This window comes from Physeter macrocephalus, chromosome 6, assembly GCF_002837175.3.
Source record: "Physeter macrocephalus isolate SW-GA chromosome 6, ASM283717v5, whole genome shotgun sequence".
NCBI lineage: Eukaryota > Metazoa > Chordata > Mammalia > Artiodactyla > Physeteridae > Physeter > Physeter macrocephalus.
The window spans coordinates 47,871,463-47,882,337 of NC_041219.1; the positions used below are offsets into that span (position 1 = coordinate 47,871,463).

Sequence of the window (10,875 nt, forward strand, 5' to 3'; positions counted from 1 at the left end):
ATCACCATCACCATCATCACCACCATCACCACCATCACCACCATCATCACCATCACCATCATCATCACCATCACCATCATCATCATCATCACCATGACCATCATCATCACCATCATCACCACCATCACCTCCATCATCATCACCATCATCACCACCATCACCTCCATCATCATCGCCATCATCACCACCATCACCTCCATCATCATCACCATCATCACCACCATCACCTCCATCATCATCGCCATCATCACCACCATTATCATCATCTTGTTTATCACCCCTCTACAGAGAAGAAATCACTGTGTTCACTTTATACAAGAAGAAACTGAGGTTCAGAAACGGTCAGGGCCTTGCTGAGGTCACAGAGCTGAGAAGGAGCAGAGCCAGATGCTCAACTGCTCGATAACTATTTGTCGAATGGGTCGCACGGCTGCCTTCTCCACCCGCTGACTCGCGAAGTGATGGTGGCGAGTCCGTCTTCTCCTGGGGCCTCAGCAACCAGACCGGGGCGCTCTGGCTCTACCTCCTGTGGTTCTACGGGCGGACCCCAGAGCCCGGCCCCGCGCACCTTCACCGCCGAAGCCAGGCGCCGGCCCCGCTCCTGCAGCCGCCGGCGCTCGCCCTGCAGTGCACCGCCCCTCTGCAGCAGCTTCTGCTTCTCCGCTTCTTTGACTGTGAAAGAGAAGACCAGGCCCCACAGGGAGCTGCAGGCCAGCAGGCGCTGGGCCGCGGCTGAGCGGGACACGCAGAAAGAAGCCTAGGCCCGTGCCTGTAGGTCATCCTGGCCACGTCCTCCTGCGGGCGCCGGTGGCCCTCGCTGGACGCGCGGGGGCTGGAATTCCAGCCCCGCAGTAACTGCCCCGCACACAGGACTAGTCCCAGGGATCCTGGCCCAGAACAGCCTCTGCTGGGCCCGAAGTGAGGCCAGCGGTCTAGGGGCGGGGCTGGACAAAAGGGAATCGCTGCCCTTTCCCAGCTCCCGAGGGTGTCTTACCTGTCTTGTGGGTGACGTAGGAGTGCACGATAGCCAGCATCCCAGTCCAGGGCACACCTTCGTCTTTCTTTAAGGCCTGGAGGGCAGACGGGGAACTGAGCCAGCGGACAGCCCGGGGCCCGCCACGCCCTGGCTGTGTAACCCGGGCTGGCGGGGGGACGAGCTCCCTGGGCTGTCATAGCCACCCTCTCCCTAGGTCCCCACAAAACCCAGAGTGACAGGCACTCACGAGAGTTGTGTTTTTGGAAAAGAAGGTGACTCCCCAATGATTTTACAAGTAATACATTCTGTAGAAAAGTCTACTTTTAAAAACACTGATACTTCCCCACCACCCAGCCAAACACCCGTGTTTTCTCCCAGGTTTTTATTATTCCACACACTGTTTTTTCTCAGACGGCTGATGATCAAACTATACAGCAGCTGTAAAACCTGGTTTTTATTTTTTTTTATTTATTTATTTTTGCCCGCACCACATGGCACGTGGGACCCTTCCCAACGAGGGATCGAACCCGCGCTCCCTGCAGTGGAAGCGTGGAGCCTTAACCACTGGACCGCCAGGGAAGTCCTATCTTTATTTTTTTAAAACGTAATCCCACATAGTGAACAAATCCCAAAGACTCGCAAAATCCTTGCAAAAAATCATTTTCAGTGACCACATCTCACTGAGTAAAGCGCTGGAATCTACTCCACCAACTCCTGGGGGGAAGCCAGGCTGTTTCCTTCTTTTCCCTTTTATAAAGAAAGGCCGAGGGGCTTCTTTTTGCACAGAACTTTACCTGTATAGAACTATTTCCTTAGACTCTATTCCCCAAAGCAAGACGCCGGGTTTAAAAAGTGTACACATCTTTAAGGCAACATGTAAGAGCGCCCGCTTCACCGCACCATCACCAGAAGGGAGTGTTGCCGTTTTTGCTAATTTGATAGCTTTGCATTTGCGTGCCGTTATCGGTGAGATCAAATGTGCTAACTGGCTCTGTTTTTTGTGGTTTGTGTTGCTATTTCGGTTCTTCCCCAGGAAATCTGGAGTCACGCAGTCAGACAGCTGCAGAGGGAACCTCTGCTCACTCTACACCCGTGGTCCTCAGCCGGCAGTGTCTGAGATGGCCACGATGGGGGCTGCTATTGGCATCTAGTGGGTGGAGGCCAGGGACACTGCTGAACGTCCGGCAGTGCACAGGGCGCCCCCAAAATGGATTATCCTGGGCCAAACGGCAATTGTGCCCAAGTTGCGAAGGCCTGTTCTTCACCCAGCTCCTCTCCTCACCCCTCCGTGGCCCTCCCCGTCTCTGCTCACGGGGGGACGACCCAGGAAGCAGAGACGGTCTGAGCGGCCTCAGACACTGTGCCCGGTGAAGGAGGGCCCTGCGGTTCCGGGAGATGGTGAGGGTGAGGGTGCGGCCGCTCTCCAGGGACACGGCCTCCGGTACCTTCTGCTGGCACTTGGGGCACACCCACACACCCTTGGGTGCTGTCTTGAGGGGCGGCTCCAGGCAGCTGAGGTGGTAGGCCCCTGGGCAGGTACCGCAGGGCTGCAGGTTGGCCCCTCGCTTGCAGGCAGTACAGTGCTCATCGTGGGTGATCTCGTTCTGGAAGAGACGGGAGGGTGGGAGGCGGGTCAGCCGGGCTGGGAGTTGGCGGGTGCGGTGCAGGACCTGCCTGGGACCCAGCTCTTCCGCCAGGGTTCTCAGCAGCCCGGGAAGGGGAGGAGGAGGGGTGATGACCAAGGGGGCACAGGCCTGGAAACCAGCAGCATCCGGGTCTCCTGCCTCAGAGCCAGCACCCCTCCAGGTCTGTGGGCTCCGCGCAGCAGGACTCGGGCTCAAGGCACCTCCTGTCCCCACGCCCGGGCCGGCCGACAGCTACAGGGTGGCCGCAGACAAAGGCTGCCCGCAACGGCACCGATCTGCGACACTGCAGGGTTATGGCTGCAAACGACACGGCCTAACGGGAGTTTCATCACGTGGTGCTTTTTAGCGGTTTGACTGTTACAGGCATGTAGGGACTGGAAATGTCTTTTACAATTAGATCTGAAACTTAGTAAAGAAAGACACTGAAAATAAACTCTGAAGCCGCGCCCACAAATTGAGGTCACGACCAGCCAGCATCCTGAGAAGCAGGGACGTGGTGCACGTGTGGTGGGTTGGGGTCTCGCACGATCATTGAAATGTGGGCGTGTGAGGTGAGACCCTGAGACCCAAGTCCAGTCCCTTATGAGGTAGGGAACGAGGACCAGAGAGGACCAGCTCCGCCCAGGGTCACACAGCGAGGCCAGACAGAACACACTGGCACCCAGCATCGGCTGCTTCCATTCAGGCCTTCGTGGCTCCCCGTGTCCCTGTGTCCCGAGGGCTCCTGCTTGAACCTGCAGGCTGAGCCCTGTGGTGATGTCCAACTCTGCCGGGCAGGCTGAAAAGTGGACTGGTGTCTACAAAGCCCTCAGCACCGAGGACGGAGCCCGAGGCCCTCAGCTCCACTCCAGGGCGGCAGGATGCTGGGGTCCCGCGCCCCTTGCCAGGAGCGACCCTACCTGGACTGTATGGAAAGCATGCCCCCCCCCACAACCAGGCGTGAAGACCAGGGGACACGTACCTTCCAGCAGGGGTCCTCATTGGCTAGCACAGGGAAGAAGGGTGGAGAGCACGTTAGAGGGCACGGGAGGAGCACCCATCAGGACTGGAGTCCACGAGGCCCAGTGTGAAAGGAGCATGATGGGAGTATCACAGGCCCCAGTGACTCCTGGGTCCTCGCCCAGGGCCTGATGGGAGTGTCACAGGCCCCAGTGACTCCTGGGTCCTCACCCAGGGCCCGATGGGAGTGTCACAGACCCCAGTGACACCTGGGTCCTCACCCAGGGCCTGATGGGAGTGTCACAGGCCCCAGTGGCTCCTGGGTCCTCACCCAGGGCCTGATGGGAGTATCACAGGCCCCAGTGACTCCTGGGTCCTCGCCCAGGGCCTGATGGGAGTGTCACAGGCCCCAGTGACTCCTGGGTCCTCACCCAGGGCCCGATGGGAGTGTCACAGACCCCAGTGACACCTGGGTCCTCACCCAGGGCCTGATGGGAGTATCACAGGCCCCAGTGACACCTGGGTCCTCACCCAGGGCCTGATGGGAGTATCACAGGCCCCAGTGACTCCTGGGTCCTCGCCTAGGGCCTGATGGGAGTGTCACAGGCCCCAGCGATTCCTGGGTCCTCACCCAGGGCCTGATGGGAGTGTCACAGGCCCCAGTGACACCTGGGTCCTCGCCCAGGGCCTGATGGGAGTGTCACAGGCCCCAGTGGCTCCTGGGTCCTCACCCAGGGCCTGATGGGAGTATCACAGGCCCCAGTGACACCTGGGTTCTCATCCAGGGCACCATGGAAGTAAAGGTCTCTGCCCCAGTCGTGGCCAGGACCCACCCAGAGAGAGGTTCCTCGTGGCCCCTGAGGCACACGGCAGCAGTGAGCTGTCCAGCGGAGGGAAGCATCGCTCCAGGGATCCCTCAGCGTGACTTACTGTCAACTCGTCTTCGGCCATAACCCACTTCCATTCTACTGATTGATGCCAACCCACATGTTTTAATGATCACAAAAAATAGTTTTCTTTTTCATTTCTGGAAACCATACCATCCGGTGGGAGAAACAGTTCCTGCGTGTACACAGCACTCGACGGTTTACAAAGTGCTGTCATGTTCACCCCTCCTGTCACTGTCCCAGCTCTGAGGGGCCGGGACTATCACGGGCCCGTTTTATACAGACCAGCAAACCAAGGCCCAGGGAGGTCACGTGGCGCGTGAGGACAAGCGCGGCCATGGCGCCGAGGGCCTGGTGAGCTGTGCCGCGCTACCCGCCGGTCAGCAGCTATGTGGCCGCTGCTGTGGACAGGGCGGGCTGGGTAGCCGGGCCGCTGCCAGTGGAGGGAGGTATGGCCCAGCCCAGCCCCACAGCTGCCCTGCGGGAGAAGCGCTTACCTCTTGCTGTGAGGAACAGGGGGGTGTTGAGATAGTTGGACGCCAGCCGCTTCCTCTGCAGGGGACAGAAAAGCAAACCAAACCACCAGATCGTGCGGAGCCCTCCTTGGCGACACTGACCCCGTCCAGGGCTCACCCAGGACAGGCTCCCCATCCTGGGCTCCGGACTCCAGCCGGACACCCACGGCCAGAGGCAGAAGCGGGCACAGACACGGGGCGTGGGGAGGGGGAGAGACAGGTCGGCCAGGGCAAAAGCCAGCAAAGGCTCTGCCCAACGGGCCCATCCCTGCTCCCCGAGGGCACATCTGCCTCATTCAGGAAGGACGGTTGGGGCTCTGCGACTGGGGCAAATCAGTAACAAAGCTGACGTGTGGCTGTCCATCGGTGTTCCTCCCGCATCTTCTTTCTCAGCTGGTTCTGGGTCAGGTGGGGAAATGAGGTGTATCATGGACTGGCTCGCTAAACCCCACTTCTCGGCATGAGTCCCAGGAACCCTGACAACAAAGAGTGGCCCCTGGTGCCCCAAACATCACGGGTAGATGCAAGTTCCTGGTATATTCCAGAAGGTGGCTTTAGTCCTGGGCTTTAGCAACCACAGGCCACGTGGGTTCAGACTCTGGTGGTTCGACATGGCTTTGGCTGTGGCAAGAAGATGGTTCTAGACTTGGGTGACGGGCTGTAAAGCCATCTCTCTCAACGTGATTGGGCCATGTTCAGGGCCAAGGGAGGGACCCACGGAAGGGCTGCTCCTGGGCTACACGTGTGTCCAGGGCTCAAGGTCACAGGGCTTTGCGTCGGCTCTTGATTCGCTAATCAGGTCATCTCTGGCCGTGGCCACGGGCTTCGGAGAAGAGGTCACGGCCATGCCCACAGAGCAGGGGATGCTTCCATCAGAGAGCACAACGCAGGGACAGCGCCCGTACTGTGCAGAGGACACACCGTCTCCTTGGGTGGAGATGCAGAAACGGCTCCGTGACTCTCACAAATGGGCCCAGCACCTGGGGCCCTGTCTCGGGGCATGGCTTGCTCAGAAAACTGGGGAGGAAGTGAGGGGTATAAACACGTGTGTTCTCCGTCAGGGGACAGTACAAGCAAGGACAGGCGGGCGGGCCGGGGAGCCAGGCGACGCAGACACAGGTGGGCTCTCCCCACAGGGCCACCCGCGGGCGCCTCCCTCCCAGTGAGGGCCAGCTCGGGAGCCATAGATTTGGGACCACTGGCCCAGGCTGATGAACACCCCAGGGGACGCGAGCACGGCATTTCGGTGACGCTCCTCCGGGCCCTGCAGAGTCTTGCTGGCCTCTGCAGACGTGGCTCCACGTCAGGGGGCTGCCCGACTTCGGGGCCTTCAGGCAATGGCTTCCATTCTAGGGGAAGATTCCAGGGAGTTTTCCCTAGGAAAGCCCAGAGCATCTGGGAAAGGCCGCTGGCAGCCTCTGCAGAGCCGGCTTCTGGGAGATGACATCTGGACTTTAGCCTGGAATTTTGGACTTTAATTTGCAAGGGCAAGAAGATCTCATTCTGGACTCCTCCCTGGGAATGTGCTGATGGGAGGGGGCCAAGGTGCTCCCTGGAAGGCATCCTGAAGTCCTGACACTGCATCACTGGCTGGTGTTTGCTGACTCCCATCACCCCCATACAGGGCCGCAGCGGGCCCCGGGCGGGCAGTCTGCACGGGGCTTGCATCGGGAGGGAATTCCCTGCCTCGGAGCTCGCTTTAATGCCCCATTTTACCAGCTCCGGCTCTCCGGGGAAAGCGCACGCTGCCCAGCACGAGGAAGCAGTCTCGGAGCCGGGGTGCCGCCGTGTGCAGGGGAGCTGGGCTCAGTGCGTCGGGAGGAGGGAAAGCCGGCCACGCCAGGCCACGTCTCCTGTTCCTGGCCCCGCGCCTCCACGCGGAGGGAAGTCAGCTGGAGTCACGGCCGCTCCCTTCTCTCCTCCCGCTCCGCTCCTCCCCGGGGGAGACAAGGAACCACCCTCACTCGGCCCAGCCCCTTCCGGGCCTTTCTCTCTGTGGCCTCTCGTTCTCGGCTCTCCAAGTCACGAGCTCCGCCCAGCCGGCCGGGCTCCACAGTTGGGCCTGAGTGGTCCCGGGAAGCCCAGGCGGCCAGCACTGCCTGCGACCAGACCTCATGCCGGATCATCAGGGTGAAGAATCGGAGCCGGCTGCAACCGGCAATCACGACCCCCCCACCCAGGGCAGCCTAGGTGAGGAGCCCCACCGACATCCCGATCCTCTGCACCTGTCTCTCCACTGCTTCCGAGCCCAGGAGGCAAAGAAAGAATGACTGATGACACTCCCTGAACTCTAATCCCTGGAGGGGCAGGTGAGGGAGGCCAGCCCAGGGGAGCCCCCCCACCCCCGGCCCTGGTGTGGAGACGGCGGGTCCCTCACCTCTGTCTCTAGGAGGCCGCTGTAGGCGGGGTTCGCTGTGCTTCTCCTCTTCCGCTCCTGGCGCTTGCTCTGGATCTCTGGAAAGGCACAGATGCAGCAGTTACTGGCATCTTCCTGCCCCAGGACCCCGGACGCCTCCTCTGCAAACCCCGGGCGCCACCATCCCTTCCCGCCCTGCAGCCTCTCTGCCCGGCATCCGCGCCCCAGAGTGGCCCCGGGCGGGGGGGGTGCCCCCGGAATCGCTCACGCTGAGGCAGGACACACCTGCCGGCCCCAGGCTGAAGGACTGACTGGTGGGAGGGTGGGAGGTACCCAGAATCCAGGCACCTGCTCTCAGCAAGGCCCCGTGTGCCATCCTCCGGCCCGGGGATGTCTCTCATGGGACCCTGGGGACAGCAGATGCCCGCTGGTCAGACGCTGGCCTGGCTGAGCTGCAGGGTGGGACGCCGGGCTCCTGGGAAGGGCAGGTGCAGCCTCTGTTCGGAAGCCTGACCCCCAGGGCGCCAGGCACGCGTCCTCCCGCTGGGGCCCGGCGTGGTGGGCCTCACGCAGCTCGAGAACTGGGTTTTCTCTCCCCTCCTCACTTTCATTTTCTTCCTTTGCTTTGACTGCTAGGTGGGCCCTGTCTCTCTGTGTGTAGCTGTTTTGACATTACTTCCGAATCTCTGTCGCTTGGTTTCTGATTTCTTCTTTGAAACTGTTTCAGTATTATTCGTCTGTTTCCTGTAAGGCACCTCAGACCCTCTTTGGGAAAAGATAGGGTCCAAATAAATAAGTATTTAGGGTATCATGGGCGAGAGGGAGGAGAGTTTTCACAATGAGGATGATCTGTAAAAATCATAACATTCCCAAGTGTATTCGCAGAGTGCTTTTATCTCGGTCGCCACGACACCCCTGCAAAGTCTGAAGATGTGGTTTTCCTCACGTTGTAGATGAAGAGGCTGAGGTTCAGAGTGGGGGAGGAGCCTGCCCAGGGTCACCCAGCTGTCAGCAGCGCGGCCGGGACGTGAACACGGGACTTCTGACGCGGATGTGCAGGCCAGTCGCACTGCCCCAGGCTGCCTCCACGGCCCCAAAGGCAGAGCATAAACAGCTCCCCAAGGCCGCCAAGCACGGCTGGGTTCCTTACACTCAAGTTCAAGCAGGAGGATTCAGACATTCAGATGGAAAGCTCAGAGAACCCCTTCCAGCCCTGCACAGCAGAAGGAAGGGGGCCACGAGCAGAGGCTGCTCAGATGAGACTTGCCCACTGGGGCCAGGTCAGTGGAGCCTGGGGGTCTGGGTGGCTGGGCCACACCCCTGTCCCTCTCCACCCACATCTACACCCCAGCTGCCGCCAGAGAGCGAGTCAGACCCAGGGAATGCGATGGGAGGTGGCCGCGGAAAGGCCTGGACCCACCTCCTGGGCACGTCGGACTCAGCTGTGCACGGGAGGCCCCGGCGAGCTGTGTGGGCTCCCCGGGTCCCTTCCCTTCCCCGGGCTTCAGTTACTCACCTGCTGTGATGGAGAGAACCTCCACCTGAGATTAAAGCCTGTAAGTGCCTGGGGCACTGGGGGATTCAGTTCATTCCCTTCCTTTCCTCGATTTTAAGGAGGAAAAGCAAGTTAGTTTTCCTTCCCGAATCCAGATTTACTTGGGGTGTAGGGATGTTTTCACTTGATAAGATATCTTTAGCGGTGAGGTCAGAATCGTGGAAAACGCCCTGAGCGGGGAGTCAGGAGACCTGGATTCCAGCCTGGGCCTGATACTAACTGGCTGTAGGACCTTGAGCAAGAGAAACAACTTCTCCGGCCCCGGCTTCCCCAGTGCGACCAGAAGGCTGGTTTCCATGCTTCCCAGGCCCTTAGATTCCAGGACGATGCACAGAGCTCATCTGTGATTGCTCTTATCGGTAAAGTCAAACAGCACCTGTAGCGTTACGCCGACCTGTCTGCTCAAATAATGTTCCGATTTCCGCCGATGGGTTTGGGGGCAGACAGAGCCCATGGACCAGTTCGATAGCAGGGGAGGTGGTGCTGGGCACTCCTCTTGGTTCTTTACAACAATCCCAGGAGGAAGGGTGGGTTATTATCCCGCTTCACAGACAGAGAAACTGAGGCCCAGAGGAGCTGGGTGACTTGCCCAAGCCTGAGTGGTCGGTAACGGCCGAGCTGGGCCCCTTGCTCTTATCACTTCACTGTGCTGTCTCCACCTTGGGGGGCAGGGAAAGCACAAGGTCCCTCCAAGAGACACAGTGGGTTTTGTGCACAGTCACAGGCTGGGAGAGCAGGCAGGCGCCTTGGTCTTTGTGATGACCACCTGGCACTTGGCACCAACCGCGCAGAAGGTGGGTCACACCCGGGCGCTGCCATCTGACCGGGAATCCGAGACCCACCGCTTCTGTCTGACGCCAATTCAGCAACCCACCCCCCCATCCCGCGGGCCAGGCCCAGCTCCGCCACAAGGGTCCTCACCTTCCAGATGCTCCGTCGTCACCAGGCCCAGCGCTACCATGAAGGCGATTTTCTGAGGGAAGGAGACAGAGAAGGGTTAACGCGGCTTTTCTATTTTGGGTGTCCTTAGTTTTCATTTAATGCCCTTTCTCTGTCCCAGGACCCCACCCAGGACCCCGTATGACATCAGTCATCCTGTCTCCTTAGCTCCTCTGGGCTGTGACGCTTTCTCAGACTGTCCTTGTTTTGGATGACCTTGGCCGTTTGAGGAGGACTGACCAGGAATTTTGTAGGCAGACCCTCGTCTGGGATTTGCCTGATGTTTTTCTCAGGATTAGACTGCGGTCCTGGGTTTTGCGGGGAGACCACAGAGGTGAAGGGCCCTCATCCCATCCCCTCGGCGCGTCGCACGCGCCGTCAGCACGGCTGACCACTGTGATGTTGACCTTGGTCACGTGGCTGTCAGGCGTCTGCTCTGCAAAGTCTCTCTTTACCCCACCGCCGTCCACGCTGTCACCTTTGGGAGGAGGTCACTACGCACGGCCCACATCTAGGGAGGCGGGGATTAGGGCCCACTGGTGCTTTTTTTTTGGCCATGCAGACTTTTAAAAAATTGTACGTAGTAGAATTTATCGATATTTTCTTTTGCAGTGTCTGGATTTTTGCATCTTAGCTAGAGACTCTGAGTTTAGAAAGCAAGTTGCTTATGTTTTATCTTAGTACCTAGAGTTTCACTTTTTCCATTTAAATTCTTGATCTAGTTGGCGTTCATCCTGTTGTATACGGTATATACGGATTCATTTTATTCCATGTGGCTACTCGTTTTTTCTAATACCGTTGATTGAAAATTCCATCTCTCTGCTTTTCACTGATTTGAGGAGTGAATCATACACTAGATTATCATACACGCACACACACGCGCGCGCGCGCACACACACACGCGCACACACACGGCCCTCTATTCCGTTCCTTAAATCTTCCCATCTAGGGCTTCCCTGGTGGCGCAGTGGTTGAGAGCCCTCCTGCCGATGCAGGGGACGCGGGTTCGTGCCCCGGTCCGGGAGGATCCCACGTGCCGCGGAGCGGCTGGGCCCGTGAGCC

At 59.3% G+C, this 10,875-nt stretch overlaps 1 protein-coding gene across 1 annotated transcript in view; it reads right to left on the bottom strand.

Annotated features, from left to right (window-relative positions):
- PHF21B (PHD finger protein 21B) overlaps nt 1–10,875 on the bottom strand; it is a 28,459-nt gene that overhangs the window by 3,191 nt on the left and 14,393 nt on the right. Inside the window, exons 5-11 of the mRNA XM_028491474.2 lie at nt 9,796–9,847; nt 7,341–7,417; nt 4,946–5,000; nt 3,584–3,606; nt 2,422–2,580; nt 995–1,070; nt 569–672 (exon numbers count right to left, since the gene is read on the bottom strand). Of these exons, the coding sequence (XP_028347275.1) occupies nt 569–672; nt 995–1,070; nt 2,422–2,580; nt 3,584–3,606; nt 4,946–5,000; nt 7,341–7,417; nt 9,796–9,847 (546 nt within the window). The remainder of the gene's footprint in view (nt 1–568; nt 673–994; nt 1,071–2,421; nt 2,581–3,583; nt 3,607–4,945; nt 5,001–7,340; nt 7,418–9,795; nt 9,848–10,875) is intronic.